This window comes from Polypterus senegalus, chromosome 8 (genome assembly GCF_016835505.1).
Source record: "Polypterus senegalus isolate Bchr_013 chromosome 8, ASM1683550v1, whole genome shotgun sequence".
Lineage (NCBI taxonomy): Eukaryota > Metazoa > Chordata > Cladistia > Polypteriformes > Polypteridae > Polypterus > Polypterus senegalus.
In genome coordinates this window covers 133,746,445-133,765,499 of record NC_053161.1, presented here as the reverse complement: position 1 = coordinate 133,765,499, position 19,055 = coordinate 133,746,445, and the positions used below count along the sequence as shown (strand labels likewise).

General features: G+C 36.0%; 1 protein-coding gene across 1 annotated transcript in view; it reads left to right on the top strand.

Moving 5' to 3' along the window:
- si:dkey-106n21.1 (solute carrier family 23 member 1) overlaps window positions 1-19,055 on the top strand; it is a 136,850-nt gene that overhangs the window by 100,928 nt on the left and 16,867 nt on the right. Inside the window, exon 14 of the mRNA XM_039762183.1 lies at window positions 1,098-1,211. Coding sequence (XP_039618117.1) covers window positions 1,098-1,211 — 114 coding nt within the window. The remainder of the gene's footprint in view (window positions 1-1,097; window positions 1,212-19,055) is intronic.

Sequence of the window (19,055 nt, the reverse complement as noted above, 5' to 3'; positions counted from 1 at the left end):
GGGACACTCACAGAATAGAATCGTAAATTAGCCTAAAATACACACCTCTGAGATGTGGAAGGAAAACCAAAATAGTTAAGGGATATCCTAAAGTGACACAGGGTGGACATGTAAATAGCACACTGATGTATTCAGGATGGGATCTGAATTCAGAATTGAAATCTGTGAGGCAAAAGTGCCACCCGCAGTATTACCAAATACTCCTTAGCATGTTGACCTCCACAGTGAAAATTAGTGAATTTGAAGCTAGTGAGTACATATATAAACCCTTGACGCATATTTTTTAGGAAGTCACTGCGCACTGAAGGGATTCTGAAGGACTGGAAAATGGCAAATATAATCTCATTATATAAAAAGGGTGGCAGGGCAGATCCAAGCAACTATAGGCCAGTAAGCTTAACAAGCATCACAGGAAAATTAATGGAAGGAATTATTAAGGATAAGATTAAGCAGCACATGCAAGTGCAGGAGTTTTCCTGAACAGTCAGCATGGGTTCAGAAGAGGGAGGCTGTGTTTTACTAAAAGGATATGATCAAAGTGGAGCTTATGTAAAATCAATTTTATTTATGCCTCTCATTCATATTACTGTGGAAAAGTGCACTATTGTTTTTAAATGTGACATGATGAGTACTTTTGACACAAAGTCACCCAGAAGTCACGACTGTGCACGTTACTTTATTTAAACAGGTAAACTCAACCACACAGAAAGTCGCCACTACCAAATCCCCCATTATTTGGCAACCTTATTACTCTAGTTGAATGGCAGGCACGAATTTCACTTAACTCTACATCCTAAAGATACATATACATATAGACTGAGCATTTTGAGTGATTGTGCCTTAACTGTACAATGCAATATACTGGCCTTCCATCCATGACGGACTCTTACATTTTGCCTGATGCTTCCAGGACAGGTTCCAAATTTCTTTCAAACTTGAAACTCATAAATGCAAAGAAAATTTCAAAAAGCAATGAAATCACCAAAGTACACCTGTATGATAATGTGAAGTATAGAGAAAAGCTAAGACTTTAATTTTAAGAACATCTTAAATATTTAGCAACTCTTCTTATTCAACTCTTTTCTTTCTTGTTGCAGGTATTAGGGAACTAGATCAAGTTATTATTGTTCTTTTAACAACTAATATGTTTGTTGGAGGATTCCTCGGATTTTTTCTGGATAACACAATACCAGGTATGGGATTTACATACAGTATGTTGAAATCAGAAATGAAAACTATTTGTAAATTAAAATTTGCTTTGTTCTTGCCAAACAAAAAAATAAGATTTTGTCACAGTCAGACAAGTCAAAGGCCTAGCAACATAAGCAAAAAAAATGTCTAGGAGCAGTTAATAATTGTGAGTTGTTATCTTCTACACGTTATTTCCCCACCATGCTTAAGCACATTGTTGACCACCAGGTGATGTTAAGTGTGCACAGAAAATGGATAGTTGGATAGTAGGGTTTCAGGTCTTGCAATATTGTAAATACTGAGCATGTTTATGTCAGTTAAGAAGCTTGGGTGACTTGCAGCCCATAAGTCAGGAGCTGAAGTGTAGCTATTTATATCACAATTGCAATACTTTAGAAATGAGGCGGATATATTTTCATCTAATCTAGGCCCCCACATTATTGTGATTGAAATAAGGCAGTGGTCACAAGAAATTTGTATTGCACAAGGATAATCCACCTTCCTTTGGTAAACCAGAAATAAAATGGACACAGTGTACCTGAAAACTTTTACAGTGAGCAACATGACCTCCGTCTGTGGCTGCTTGAAAGAGATAAGAACATAAAATGATAAGAAACGTTTTTATGAGAATAGTTCAGTCTTTCAGTCTAGCGTCTAGCATAGTTAATCAATCTTTACTTACCTAACCTTAGAGATTTATTTAAAGGTCCCTGATGTTCTTCTATCTGTGATTTCCACATGCAGTATCTATGCCTGTATGTGTGAAGGAATACTTTTTAAAGTTTGTGTAAAATGTTCTCTTAACTATTCAGTTTCCATTTGTCCCTGTGTTGTTGTTGAAAAACGGACCATAAAGTAATAAATATCCCTTATTTGTACCAATTCCCTTCCTAAAGTGAAACATTTCAGTCGTGTCACCACTTAATCCCCATTTGTTTAAACTGAAAAGCTGCATACCTGAAATCAGCCCAGTTCCTCTAATATGGTCCTTCTCTAGCACTGCTAAGTCATATTTTTGGAATATTCCAGATGAGGTCTTGAAAATGTTATCTAACTTGAGCATAACCTTGTTTTGTATTCTGCACATTAAGCTATATAGCTTTATATCCTATTGACCTTTTTGTTCTTTTCTGTTCACTGTCTGAATGTAGACAATAACAAGTTCACTTCTACACCTAAGTCATCTTCATGAGTTATAATAAAAATAATAATACATTTGATTTATGCAACACCTTAACATTGACTGAAGGTCACTTTACAAACATAATCAAGATTATACAATACATTCATAAAAATGTTAATATAAAACATAATATAAAATAAGTTAGAATATACAGTATATCATAACACATTTTTATGATAGTAAACAATGAACTGATGAGTAAAGAATGTCAGGCTTGAATAAAAGAATGATAATGTTAAACAAAATTATATTTTTTGAGCTTAGACTTAAATAAGGTTAAATTTGTACAGTCACAGAGATGCTGTGGAAGTTTGTTCCAGAGTGTGGGGAGTGGTGAATAAATGAAATTGCTCAAAGTAGTGGGGGTGCCAACTAGGCCACCCCATTTAATATTTCTTTCAAAATGAAAATATTGCATGTAAATAAGCAGTCACACGGGGCGCAAGAACACAAAATATTGTTTCGGTTTGTCCAACTTTGAGCTCAGTCTTGCTGTGAGTTTGGGTTGAAGTGAGACCCCATCTTCCAAGGATGGGTTTCTTTTTATATGTTTCTGACTGGAACGGGCAGCAGTTGAGGAAGAAATAGTCGCGTGGTTAGTTGGCTTCCTGGATTGCCTTCTCTGTGCTGTGGATGGAAGGGACAAGACAGTTAGAGAGAGCGCCACCTCTTGCCCCCGTATGGTACTGCATACCTGATAAGTGCAGGCAAGTTGATCCTCAGAAGCATGCGTGACAGAGGGTAGCTACATTGAAAGGTCTGTCTCCCACAGTAGACAGATATGCAAGAGGAATAGAAAGTAGGTCAGTGCCTGAGGATCTGAGTACATGTACATGTTTGTAAGGACAGAGACAATCAGAAATGTAACAAGGAGTGAGGCCATTCATAGTTTTAAATGAAAGTTTGAGTTGTTGCTGCCATAGGAAGCCAGTGTAACTAATACAGAACAAGTATCATTTCCAAACTTACTGTAATCTGGCAGCAGAATTTTGTATATATTGCAGTTTATTAACAGATTTGTCAGGCAAGTCTGAAAACAGTGATTTACAGTAATCTACACGAGAAGTGATAAAAGCATGAACAAGAATTTCTGCACCATGAAAACTGAGAGAAGAACAAAGACAGTCAATGCTATGTAGGTGACAGAAACCAAATTTCAAGTAAGAAATGTGTGATGAAAAAGAAAGTGTAGGATCAAAAGTAAGGTTACAAACTATGCTAGCGGGGGACACTGTAATTCCATCTAAATTAAGGCAGAAGTCGTTAACCAGTGAAACAGCAGCTTTGGATCCAACAAGCATCATTTTTTTATGCTGTTCAGCATTAGGTAGTTTGATGAGATCCAACGCTTAATAGCAGATAAGCAATTTACCAAAGATCGAAGGAGGAAGTTGACCTGTGGGACTATAAAGTAAATTTGTGTGCCATCAGCATACACGAATAATGGTTCTCAAGGACGGAATGTAAATGGTAAACAGGATGGATTCTAAAACAGAGCCTTGTGGGACACCTCAAGAAATATGAGATTTATGTTTCCAAATAGAAATAAATTTCTGCCTATCAGTACAATATGATTTTGACGATGCTAAACTAATGCCACACACTCAATAGTGTGATTGGAGATGGTAAACTAGAATATTATGATTGCCTGTATCAAATACAGCACTAAGAGCAATAAGCAGTAAAATATTAATGAGACCAGAATCAGCGGAATGGAGAAGATCATTGATTACTCTAAAAAGAGTAGTTTCTTTACTGTGATGAGGGCAAAAACCTGATGGCTGTTATTGAGCAAACAGTATGTGCCTGTAACTGTAATCATGCACTTTAAATTTTAGACACCTCCCCAAAGTGTAACCATTTGTAATATTTTTGTTCCAATGCATAAAATCTTTAATATTTAACAATATTAAATTTCATATTTATATATATCTGAATTGGTGGCACGGTGGCGCAGTGGTAGCTCTGCTGCCTCGCAGTTAGGAGACCTGGGTTCGCTTCCTGGTTCCTCCCTGTGTGGAGTCTGCATGTTCTCCCCGTGTCTGCGTGGGTTTCCTCCGGGCGCTCCGGTTTCCTCCCACAGTCCAAAGACATGCAGGTTAGGTGGATTGGCGATTCTAAATTGGCACTAGTGTGTGTTTGGTGTGTGGGTGGGTTTGTGTGTGTCCTGCGGTGGCTTGGCACCCTGCCCAGGATTGGTTCCTGCCTTGTGCCCTATGTTGGCTGAGATTGGCTCTAGCAGACCCCCGTGACCCTGTGATCGGATTCAGTGGGTTGGAAAATGGATGGATATCTGAATTCTGTCCAGGTCCAACTATGATAATTTTGATCATTTCATCTAATTTTATATCCTTTACAAAATAAACAATCATTTTAGTTAAATTGTTTAGGGTTAATTATATTGTGTATAGTGATACTACAAGGATGCTTGATGGAATGAAAATACATGCACAAAAACTGCTTACTTTTCTTTTGCCCTTCAGTACTGTCTATTATGGAGTTCTCAGCCAAGTCAAGTTTATTGCCATGTTGACACTGTAAGAATTATTAGGATTTTGTTCTTATATTTATATTGAAGGGTTTTCATACGCTATATAGCTTAATGTTTGCTGCTCAGCAAAAACACAACTAAGGTATCTGTTTCCCTTCACCATTCATTGCCGTTTATCCCTATTTCTTATTTATGTTGTAAGAAAACTGAAGGTAAAGGAAAAATGAACACAGAAAGAATAGAACGGCTGGATAGTTTCCATGAAAAGGCCAATGATATCTCTACAGTAAAAGCTATCATAAGAAGAATTTGCTGACTGAGAGGAAGGGACATTTAAAAAAGAGAAGAAGGGTCCAGAAGGAAGAAGAGAAGGAGGATCTGAGGAGACAATGGAGTGGGGGAAGGAAAAATCATTGACAAGGGTTTATCCACACCTGGAGGACAGTCTCAGAACATATGGAGAAAGACCCAGTGGGGATAATATTATCCATGGACAAATTCAAATTATGTGTGCTAGTGATTAGGAAATTTGGAATAGTTTTTACCCTTTGAAAAATGTTATTCTAGTGCCACAGAGGACTGCCAGGCATTAAGCATGATAGATTTAAGAGATGCTCAGAAGAGGAAATACAAACTAGACATAGGCTTGAACTTAAGGAAAACAAAATCCTTTAGTAGAATAAGCAAGTTCACAAAATGGATGGATGGATGAAGAACAAGACAATATTATCTTTAAAGATAACCAAGCAAACCAAAAACAATCAATCTGCCTTTTATTTGGGACCTAGGAAGGGTGGATGTAGTGTAAGCATTAACAACCAGCACCCACCACGACCTAAAAAAGGTTACAAAACCTGACAGTCTCACAATATGGTGCCCCCACATGTATAACTTGTGCCACACTATTTGTAATGGACATATTTAATGATTTCCAGCAGTTATAAAAAGTCTTGCCATAAATTATAATTATTTTTTTTAAAAATTAAGCGTTACCATACGTATGTACGCTAGTATTGAAATACTGATTTTTAATATTTGTTTAATTATTAAATTGGCTCCCCCAAATTTATACTTTGAATTATATTCAATAGGCATCAATTTCAGACACAAATGTACTAGATTGCAGTTGGTATGGCCAGAAAAATACATATATTTAATTTAAGTGTTTAAATGCTTTGGCATAAGCGTCGCGCCAGTGTATAATTAGTGCTACCCATCAGCATATTGTAACTTGGTGCAGCCTTCTCTGAATAACAGAGGCTTTGCTGAAACTTGCAGTTTACAAATTTGCTTTCAAGTCTTCATTCTTCACTAATTATGGATTTTATAGTGCCCCCCAGTGTATGATTTGAGTCATTGTTGATTGATTCTGTTGATGCAGTGCATCCAATGGTAACTACATGGAGTGCCAATTCACCTCAAGGCACACTCAATCATAAAGGATCAATTTAGAGTCACAAATCAACGCAAACTACATGTCTTTGCAACGTGGAGGAAAATGGAGTACCAGAAAAAAATAAAAAGTGGACACTCAGAGAAAAGTTCAAACTCCACACGGGGCTCTAAATATAAATCAGTTGCTTAGAGATGTGAGACAGTAGCTCTAACTACGCTAACACCATGCCGCTAACCAAAAAAAGAAATAAAATCGAGGAACTTTTTATTTGTTTTATTACTACCCCACCTATTTTTTCTCTTACTTATTCCTATTTAGTACTCTAGTTTATCCCAGAAAGCAAGGCAGAGACCTGCTCTTGAATGGATGCCAGTCTATTGCGTGGCATATTTACACATACAGACACTCTCACTCATAACCATGAAAATATAGAGTTGCTAAGTAATCCAACAGCATTTATGCTGCAAAGTACAGTACATGAAGCTGATAGTTCTAAGGTGCCATTACTAAATGGCAAACCACAGTACCCCTCATGATAAGAGAAAAGTAAGAAGTTTATTTGGGCTTAAGGAATTTTTATTTGATGTATAATAATCTTTTACAGTCTATTGCAAGTATATATACTGTATATATATATGTATATATATATATATATAATATATATATAATATATATATATATACAGTATATATATATATATATATATATATGAAGCTATAACAGAATGAATTATTAAACACAAGGAAAAGGACTGAATGTAACCCAAGGATTAACTAAATGTAACTTAAAGCTTATGTACATGAAGTCTCTCCCTTATCTTAGAGAAGCGACCAATGTAATATTCCAAGGTTAGAATGAGGTAAATGAATAACTAACGCCCCTCCAGAAAGTGGGGATATACTAATGGGAAATCCCATACACCCTATACACCCCTCCTATGAAGCAGTGCTAAGATCAAGAGGATAATCCACTAAACACCCGTCTTAATGAAGCAGTGTTCAGAAAAATATGAGAATCGACATGAGTCAGAAATTGCTGGTGGCTTTAGATGGTTGGAGGAGGTAATACATTTCTGTATATTAAGAGTCAGATGAAGTGATTTGTTAGATCAGGTAATGGTAATTACAAAAAAACATAAAAGTAGATGAATTGTTTAATTCAATTCTCACCCCATGGACTGAGATATTTGTACATAATGACATAAGCTTCCTTCTGATCTGGGCTCCATGACTACCTTCTTTGAAGATAAACTTTCCTCAATTTTTTTTAAAGAAAAAAAATGCAAATCACCATTGCAAAAGTGTTGCTCGTTTTAGAAATAAGAGAACACCACCAACAATGGGTAATGTACTGTAGAGGTCTACAACTAGATGCCAAAGAGATTAAAAATAATTACTCAACCTCAAAGGCAGAATTATCAAGGTCTGGTTGCCAAATGGGACAATGAAAGAACAAGGGATAGTGGGAGAGATTGGGGGGAAGCAGGACATATGGCTATACCATGGATTTTACATTATCGTGTTTCTGTTGTTCCTGGAAACACATTAATGATGTCATTCCAGGGCAGCCATTCACCATCAATGTTTTAATTTTAAAGGCAGCACCTGACATCATACAGCAGGAACTGTACGCACAAAAGCTCTGGAGATGATAATGTTATTGTACTTCAGGAAAAAAATGGAAACCTGACAATGTCACATCTGCCACTGTATTACAAAAATATGGGCAAATATTATAGAAGAAGAAAGTATTAGAAGGTATAGATTATCTGTTGTTGTGTTAAGTTGCATGCTTGGTTCCTTAAAAACTGAGAGATACATTAGGAAATACTGCACTATTTGATTTGTTTTATCTACGGTCCTAAATTATAGATTTGTTTATTAAAACAACTACCCTTTTTCATAACTGTTTCCATTTTTGCTTGTCCATATCTGTCTACTAATAAACATCTTTATATGTATGTTTTACGTATTTTGGGCTTTTTACCTCTGATGATTCATATTCTAACATTTCTTTTATGTTTGACATTAAGGCTATGAAGGTTAATTTCATTAATGTCTCATCTCTTTATTTACGCAACACCATTTTAAAGCCACGATTATCACAGATATAGCAGAGATAAATAAATATTTCAGCAATCACACAATGCATTATCCCTAAGTACACAAAACAAGCTTTGTCTCAGGTAGGCCTTAGTGGTAGGATTATGTTTTTGTTTTTTGAATTCACCATGTTTTTGACATTTGAGTATTGTCTTTTCCTTTTGGTTTCTTGGTAGCTTGATTATATCCCAAAGTTGTTCTTCTTATCATCTCTTGCTATTTTTTCAGTTCTCACAATAATCTCCAGACACTTTAACTGTTAGCCTCACACCAGGACAGGCTATCTAGTTTAAATGGGATAACCAGAAGAGAAAAAAGTAACGTCAATCCTTTTATTTGTCTATTCACAATCAAAACTGAAGAACTGTAGTAGGGAATTTGAAATCAAAAACCAAGAACAGGGATATCTAAAGATCAATAACTAACATGCATGCAGGTTGTTTCCTTAGAAAATTCACAAACTTGAATAGGTAATAATCCAACATGCTGATTCTTATAGCAACACGCTAATTATGTCAACTGTATAATTTCTGAGATCGCATCCCAGAGCAACCATCATCTCGTCATGGTAATGGCATTGCCCTGAGAAAACCAAAATGCCCATGAAACATCATGGGAGATAACCATCAAGAAATAAGGCTTAAACAAGTGTGCAGATTGTCAACATGAATAATCAAAACATGTAACACATCGTTAGCAATCAACAGACTCTTTAAGTTTGTGCTGTCTGTTATGCTTTGCAGCAGGGTGTGTTGTGTTGAAGTTCAGCCTGCCCTGACAGAAAGCACTTTTCTAGACAGAATCTCACCTTTCTAGGCCTGTCTAGTCAGTATTGTAGACTTAGCATAATTAAGCCATAAGGACTTTGAGCTTAAAGGTGGGAAGTGAGTTGAGGCAAGGGCGTACTCTTGGGAGGAAAAGAGGTCCAGATAAAGCAAGAGAGATATGGAAGGTGAAGGTAGGAAAATGGGCGAGCAGTCCACTAGGCAGACAGACTTTGGCAGGTAGGCTTAGAGTGTCTGTTTCATTTGCTTTGTACCATTCTGTTCTCCTTCCCAAAATCCCTCCATGAGTAATCAATAATTAATAAATACATCACTTGTATACCTCTTTGGCCTCCTTATTGACCTTTGAAAATGCCCCTTGTTCTGCTACATGTTTTTTATAGTGAACATGTGAACATCATCACAAGAGCTATAATTTTTTAATAGTTTGAGGGCAGCAAGGTTAGATGACTCACAGTCAGACAGTGTGTCTGAGAATAGGGTTGAAACAGCAGGATTTCAGCTCAAAGTCCAATATTTCAGCAACATTAGGCTAGTTTAATGTAGTTGCTTTTCATTAGTCAGGCTATAACATAAGAAGAAACACTTGTGCATATTGATAGTATAGCAGCAGATTAATTGTTATCATTTCATCACAGCTTCCCATACAGTGTGTAAGCATGAGTGTGTTGTGGTGGATGGCTGTCATATAGATTCTTGTACCTAATAAAGCAAAAATAGACTCCAGCTCACTGAAACGCTCTATGGTGATCTCAGGAAAAGGATAGACGCTTTGTGTTTAAATAATTTCAAGTACTATAGTCATTTCCATCAAGGACAGCATTCTGATTTCCACCTTAGGAGGTGAGAGAAAAAGAAATATTGATCATCAGAGTTTATTTTCACCTTTGGACCAAAAAGAGGTTATAATAAACATTAATAGTATGCATGAGATGTTATAATCATATATGGTTTGGGATTTGTTCTTGAAAATAATTTATTCTTTTAAATTCTAAACACCTAGTCTCGACTGAGAGTTATATGCTTTTCACAGAGGTCTTGTGCTTTCATAGGACGTCACTTGCACATACTGAAGTAGGGAATCACATCCATTCCCACATCCATATGTGTTCAATTAGAAGGCTGCAAACAACCTTTCCCAAAGTACTGAGCATTAATCAGAACACAACTGAGGTTTTTTAGAGACTGCAGTTAACTTAACATAAGATCTGCCTCTTTGGGAAGGCAACTGCCCTGGGCTTGTACGTGGAGAGAGCTCCATGGGCCACTGCACCTTTTTCTACTTTTCCGTACATCAATAAAATTAAAGTTTGAAATTTCTCTCTTTAAAATTTCCCAAGTAATACAATTAGCTTATTTCTTCCTGCAACACAAAGTAAAAGAAAATTTCAAACACAAGCACCTCTTCATTCCCTTAAGTGTCCATCCCCTGGATTTCTGTAGCAAGAACATGGATTAAGTTCCTAGCACTCCATTCTCCCCGGACTGGCACTTTAAAACCATTTTACTAGTGGGTTCAGTTTGTTGGAAATCCAGATAAAGTTCAGAAGTTTTGTTTTTGTTTGGATTTCTGAAGAGACTGAAGTTAGTGACTTATTAAAAACTGCTTAAAGCTATGCCACATTACACAACTTTTTTTCCAGTGATTTTTCAGGTATAGCCTTCATTTACATAATTTTAGCAAGTTGGAGGCAGTTGACAATTGGAAGCAGTCAGCAGCATTGCCCCATGAGGTTTGTCGCCTAATGTATCATAACCAGTGACTCCATCCAACTTGTTTGTGATTTGCTCCAATGAAATCAAACAGGTTTTATTTTGTCTTTAGTTCAAAAGGTGGGCTCTGCGTGCATGAGTGCTGACAATCAGTGGGTGCACATACGATGCATAGAATGTAGTGACAAGGAATAAGCAACACGTATGTTTTGAACTACACAAACAGAAGAAAGGCTTGTCTTTCCGATGCCTCATGTTTTATGTACTAAAGCAACAGAAAAAAGTTTAGAAACTGCAGCTGAACACACCCTAACTCTTAACTTGCTGATCTTTAATACAGTGCCAGCTCTATCAGGCAGCATATTACTGGCTGCCACAAAAAGGGACGAGTATAGCTGTGCAAGACAGTTGATAAAAGTAGACACGGGGACAGTTTTTAGACATGGCCTGGTGACATCATCACTAACTGCAGTTGGCAAATTTGATACACCCCACGATCAGAAATTGCATAATGTGACATTGGCTTTATTCGTATAGGTTTGGTGGTACCTTAATACTTCAAAAGGTATGGACTGATAAATGTCATTAAACCTGATCAATAACTTACCGTTCAGAATTCCACATTTTAATTTAATTTGCCATTTGCTCGGCCCAAAACAGGAATACTTGTCAAATTCACTGGAAAACCTGGCACACCCTCACAACTCCATCACTGGGAAACAATGTCTAACAGGCACATTAACAGGTTAAATCATGTGAAAGCACTTCTGTTACAAAAGACTCTTGTGTTTATTTTATCAAGAAGGATTGAATGGATTTGCTATAATCTCCACCACTCAAGATCAAGTAGCAAAAACTTTTGGATCATGTAGATTTAATAGTAGAGTATGCTGCAGTGAAGGTTAGAAAAAAAAAAATTGCAAATAACCTGTTGTGGTATTTTGATCGACTATATTTTGCACAAATACTGCGGATATTTTAATGATCTAAAATTTTGTCATGTAACATGTTTTTTTTATTAATTAATTTTAATGTCTTTTTACTTGCATGTAACTATTTCTTTGACATTTTGTAAAACACTTTGAGCTTTATCCTGTGTATGAAAATGTGCCATAAAAACAAATGATGTCGACAAATAAAGTTGCGTTCCTTGATAAATATCACAATTTTCAATTATTTCTTTGAGAGAAGTGTAAATATAAAAAAATCTACACCTTTAAGTGTCTGAAACTGTCAGTTAACAATTCTAACCACTGTGTCTTGCTGCTCTCCTTGAATTACAGGCTTTTCCTAGAATAACAGTTAACCATTGTTTAAATTAAGAGAGGTGCTATTATAATCCTGCCATAGTTGTGTTTGTATCTCACAAAGTGAAGAAGCCATGGAGCTTTCCAACCTTAGTGCTATAGATACTCAGGTCTCCATAGCCGTAGCTGTGTTTGTATCTCACAAAGTGAAGGAGCCATGGAGCTTTCCAACCTTAGTGCTATAGATCCTCAGGTCTCCATAACCGTAGTTGTGTTTGTATCTCACAAAGTGAAGGAGCCATGGAGCTTTCCAACCTTAGTGCTATAGATACTCAGGTCTCCATAACCGTAGTTGTGTTTGTATCTCACAAAGTGAAGGAGCCATGGAGCTTTCCAACCTTACTGCTATAGATACTCAGGTCTTCATAACCGTAGTTGTGTTTGTATCTCACAAAGTGAAGGAGCCATGGAGCTTTCCAACCTTAGTTCTATAGATACTCAGCTCTCCATAACCGTAGTTGTGTTTGTATCTCACAAAGTGAAGGAGCCATGGAGCTTTCCAACCTTAGTGCTATAGATACTCAGGTCTCCATAACCGTAGTTGTGTTTGTATCTCACAAAGTGAAGGAGCCATGGAGCTTTTCAATCTTACTGCTATAGATACTCAGGTCTCCATAACCCAGGAAAAAGAAGGCGTAGACAATGATTGTACAGTACAGTATGGGATATACAGGTATTAAATGCTTACTATTGAATAACAGATGCTTGTTTTTCTCTTATGTGTGTTTTCTTTTCTTTGTCAAGAAGCACATGTGAATAATGTCAAAAATATACACAGATTTTAATTATGTGTAAACGTTGCAGTCCATAAATATTGTCAAAGAAATACCTTATCCATTTACAAAGCTGTTTCAGCATGTTTTCAGAGTATAAACAAACAGTTCCTGCTAGATTAACAAGTCTAACCTTTCTCTGGGGATATTAGCAGAAATATTATGTTGTAAAGTTGTAAGGATTAACGAATGAAAAACCAGGGATAATGAATCAGCAGCACTGATACGGTAGACTGACAAAAGGCAAAAAAGAAATATCCAGCAATAAATATGGGTGGGTGGAAATTTTATGATATGTGAATTGCACATTTTTGTGCATTTATCAGGCACTCAAAGAGTCATAATTATATGCTTTTAAATCTTCCAAAGTATTTACGGTAATCTTTTCAAGTGTTGTGTATCTAGGGTCATAGAATAAGAGTTGGAAGGTAAGACTTGATGAATTGAAGTACCTGCTATTAAGACATAACTCGAAAGCTAACATAATGACACTTTCTGAAAATTATTACCATCAGCTACAAGCCAGTAATTGTCTGGCATTAAAAGATAGACAACCTTTACTTGTTATTTCTTAAAAAGCCAGCTTTAGGTAACATAACCTTTGGAACCAAGAGAAGAGGAATGAAAAAAATGTGACAAGGTACAGCAGATGAAGTGATTAACTTAGATGATAAAAACATTTTTGTTGTTGGGTTATTATAGTACAAAGTCATAGAGTGTAGAAGATTTAATTTGGTCATTTTGAACTGTTTGCTTAGTCCCCAGACTACTTGTCAGATGAACACTGATCAGTTTCTTAGGGTGCAGGATCAAATGTCATACTCAGAAATAATGTTTTAGAAGAAAAAAACAGCATATGAACGCTGAAGTGTAGACATAACTATCTTCAACCCACCTCATTTTATCACACTGTTGCATTAGCTATAGTAAAAAAAAAATCTCCAAAAAATATGTATTAAATTTAAAAAACTATTTGATGCCCTAATATAAATAAGAAATTGGAGAATAACTGAATGCAGAAAGAAACTGTACACTGTATGAAGACAGATCAGGAAAGGCCAGAACAACACAAAAACTACAATCTTCACAATTTAAGCACGTGCAATTTCATTTCACTACTTATTTAATCATTCATTCATTTTCTAAACCTGCTCATTCCAATGTATGATTGCAGGAGCTCAAACCAATCTCAGGAGTATTGTGAACAAGGTAGAAGCTCATCCCAGATAATGTGCAGACCGCATTTCTTCACATTTCATCTAATTTTTAATTCACAAGTTCACCTAAACTGCACCTCTTTAGATTAGATAGGGAAACTGGAGTACCTGGAAAATATTCAGGCAAACACGCAGTATGCTTGCTCTTATATATACTAAATATCAGTGTTTAAACAGAAGTCCTGTTCTTTTACTAAATTAAGTGACAATTTATTTTCAGTTTTCAGTTGCTTTATTTTGTTATCAAGTAGACACCACACTAGGTCATATGTTTTGGGAATGCTACACTTAAATCATATTTCCAAATTAAACATTTTATCATCTAAAATTTCTCTAATATTATTACTGTAGTTGGAACAAAGGCTTTTCAGGCAACAATCTGTCATACATCTGTTGGGATAGCTTACACTACCCTACTTATTCCTTGTCCAACCTTCAAATTCAAATCCATAGTCAGTGGAAAAAAATGTCTTATTTTTCTTAAAATCAGACAAAATTGTAATTTCTTTATGAAGAATATTCCAAAAATTTTTCAGAATTTTGAACAATTGTATAGACTTTGTTGTAAGAATATCTATGAGGAACTATGTCATATTGTGTTCTCTGATCACATAACTTTCCAAACTGGGTATGGGAGATGTTGAGATGATTTAAAATTTAAATGTGTGGGATATAACTCTAATTGTTTATTTGATTGATTTATAAAATGCAAAAATAAAAACACAATAGGAAGTGCTACTCTGAAATTAATCCTGTGCCCTGGGTTTGAATCCTACTGTCTGTGTGGTGTTTTAAACATTCTCCTCATGTCAGAGTGTATTTTTCCTCAGGTTTTCCTTCCACATCACCAAGCACATGTTGGTTAGATTAACAGCCAATTTCAAACTGGCTCATTTTGGTTTGTGTGTTAGAAGACCCAGCAATGCACTGGCACACTACCATTGGCTTCATTCTATGTTGCGCCCAGTACTGCTGCAAAAAGTTCTGGCCCCTTGTAACTCTGAATTTCACTAAGTGGGTCAGAGAATAAAGATAAGTTAACATTTCCATAGAAGGAGGTTTAGTTTGTTTTTGTGTCATCGCTCTTAACTGAATGTAAGTTCATAGCATTGTGACAAGTTCACAGGTAGAAGCAAATAAGGACTTTACAAATTACTGATTTCATAACGAGTACAAATAAAGACACAAATTAGTTGAAATAGAGAGGAAAAAGTAGTTTGAAACCCCTGATGGGTCAATTACAACAGAGAAATTCAAAGATACACTAAAGCCAGACACAGACACAGTCGTCAAGTTTTCACAATTCAGTTTTCAGCCATTCTTGTTCTATGGCTGCCATTGCAGAACAGTAATTTGGCCCAAAAGAGCAACATAGCTGGGTATTTTCTACATATGACTGAAAATGAATGTTATGTTTTCTAATGACAGTTCTCAGTGGAAGAATGTAAAATCAAAACAGTATAGTTATAAATACAGAGCCATGCAAGATATCATGTTTAACTTCTGAGTATAATGACTATGGACTAAACCATGCAAGGACAGTGCCTGAGAGCCCAATGTACATTTCCAGTATATGTAAATTTGATTTAAATGTAACTACATAATTGCTGTGGAATTTCCTTCATTAGAAGATATTACAGTTTTGTTAACAACATAGGTTAGCATTGTTTCTGTACTGTGACCAGTTAGTAAACCAAACTAGAATTTCTCAAATAAATTGTGATGTGTAAGGTGAGAGTTAAGCTGAGTGGCAATTAATATTTCTAGTATTTAAGAATGAAAGGTTACATTTTAGGTTTTTATTTGTTAAGTGTAAGTGTATCTAATTCATTTTTAATAACAATCTGATAACTGAGTCTTTTAATGCATTAGCAGAAGTACCAGTCAGTAATGAACTGATAATGCTATGAATTGGTCCTTCCAGAACTGCAATTGAGCTTATCAGTAGTTTTTTTAGGACTGGGTTTTTTGGGACATGTAGCTTAATTTTAGAAATTAAAATTTTCTGTTACCAATTTAAAATTGCTGAAGTAGAGTGCATAAGGTAAGACATAGTTTACCAATGTAATATTAAGTTTGCAAAGTGACAATGAAATCTTTGATCTAATATTGTCAATTTGACTTATTTAAGAAGCTTTCCTTATAAGACATGGAAAGATTAGCAAACAGCATTTTAAACTGCAAAGATGATTTTGAATTGGTATTATGCTTTTTGGTTTAATTTGAATTAAGTTACAGTACTAATAAAGGAACTGATTTTAACTCTTGATCTAATTATGTTCTGCATCCTTTTGTTATCGAATGATTAAGGCTGTGGCATCGATGGAACTCTGATTAGTCAACCTGGCAATTGTGCTGCCGCATTATGGGATCAAATATAAGATTCTCTCCAGTTATGAATCAGATCACCCCCTCCAGTTTCCCAAAAATATCCCAATTATTCTGAAATGCTTGTGTTTATTTGCTCACCAAATTTCTAATTGAACACCAACCTGCTACAGATTTTATCCCCTCTATGTAATCTTGGTAACAGGTCAGACACAATTCACTTCTGACATTTTCATTTGATTTGGTGTTTAAGGATATGAAGTTCTTTTTTAAAACTAGAATTACCAAAGCGTACAAAAAAACTTGTAAATCTGGCCCACCTTAAATCCGCTCATACATCTCCGTCAGCTTCTTTTGTCTTGTAAATATGTCGATAAGCCCAAGTAGCAAGCAGCCTACTATCCCATCCTCCCATCGCCGCAAAAAAGTGCAAAAATCGTTCTCCCGGCTCAAGTCTGGTTTATCAGGGAGTGAAGTAGTACCTAGAGTTTTATAGGCTAAAAAAATATATTGTTATTTGGAACACACGCATTTCACGTGTGTTCCGTGTCTACAAAGATCTATGTAAGTGTAGGATGACAACAAATGCAAGAAATATTGAACACATACCTAAAAGACAAACATTTTCCATGTTTTAATACTAACGACAAAATGTAGACATGAAGTGTATAATGTGTGAAGACTGAATTCCAAATATCAAATAAGCACTTTCACCAAAGGTATAAATATAACAGAACAACTGCGCTTTTATTCAAGACTATAACCAAAGAAAACGAAATCGGGTTAGTGTGGATCGTTGTAGCGACTTCTTTGGTAGTACAGCAGTGAGAGCTGCTGACTCCTATTCAAAGGGTCGCTTTGTGTATTGAGCTGTTCTTATTGTTGCTGTAATACAGTAAAAACATACATTTGATTTGAGTCTGTAACAGCTGGTGTAAATGTATGGTACTTGTAAAGGATAGCATTTTTTTTTATTCAGTTTTATTCTCTCAGTCGCGTTAACACTCCTCCTGATCTGACACTGTTAGTTTTCAAATAAAGACGTGCTATAACAGAGGAGAACTCGGATGAGAATGAGGGTTCTATATCGGAGAAAGAGAATAGAAGCATCCCCCACCCCTCACAAAAAACTTCCACTCACATATAAGAACAACGCAGCTGCACCAGGCATAAAAGCAAAAGATGGCACCATTTGGATGCACCCAGAGGTCGGGCGTCATCCTGCCAGTCAGTCTGTTTTATCTAAAGATGTTTTTCCTAAGGATTTTTAAGAGAAACATTTGTGACATAGTTGATTCTTAAATGAAACATAAATGAGAATCTCTGTGAAGTCTCATGAGCCATCAAAGATCAAAATTTGAGAAGTAAATTGATAGTGCTAACATGTAGTGGCAAATTGGACATGGCACAGGAAGTCAATTTATCCTCAAAAGTAGGACACCTTTGCCCCTGGGAGGCATTGTACTCTACTACTGAATTATCATAGTTTGGAGTTTTAACATTTAAGATTTAACTACAGAATCCCCATTGTGAACACAATATTGTTCTCATTCTTAACAGATGTGCTGCTAAGTGCTGAGTATCTGTTCTGACCTTGGTATCTAGGGCCTAAACTTTGAATACTCAGCCCCCAGTTTCACTGTTGCCCACTCACCCTGTGGCTGATTGGTGCTGCTGATTTCGGCCACTGACTACAATGAGGTCTGGAGAGGCTGAAGCCGAATCAGAAATAACTGACTTATCTAGACAAATCCAATCAATCCAAATTTTGGTTTGCCTGATTGCTATCTGGCTGGTAATGTGGTCCTCCAAAGTGCATATTTTTTGAACCAACTCTAAATTAGCTCTAAATTTGTAGCAAATTAAGTTATCTGCACTGTCAGCAGGAAAACCTAAGCTGTAAATACTGCAGGGCAGACAACATATACTGTAAATGTGCCCTTGACAGGAAGTGCCGATCAAACTTACGTTTAGCACTGAGTTAATCTTTATTTGTGTTCTCAGTAACTTCTGTACCTTCAAAAATGTCGCTCTTGTTGGGGAGTTCAGCTCTTTGGCTGCAAGACGCTAGAATTCAGACTTTTACTGCAGACCGGATGAACAATTTCACTCCAATGTTTTCTTTTCCTAGGTTTTGCCTCTTATTCCAGCTGTATTTAATTTTTTGTTTTCAAAAAATTGATTTGTAGGATGTCAACCAACTAAGAGCACTATGACCTAATACATTACAAATATATTATTTGCAGTTTTACCCCACCTTTATGTTAGGTATATGTATTTTACCTAGCAATCGTTCATGTTTTCCCCTCCTTGAAAAATTAGAATACTAAAGAGAAAAATAGTACAGTGAGCTGAAAACAAAATGCTATATTCAAAAAAAAAGATATATATATTGCAGATATAGATGGGCTGGTTTAACTATCACTGAGTAAAATTTAAATTTTAATATTTGAAATGAACATTACTATACAGAGGGTGTTGCAGAATTATCCCAGTTGAATAAAATCACACACTGAACCCACAATGTCCTTGTCATGCTTAGCCTGCTGTTGTTCATCACCTATTGGCT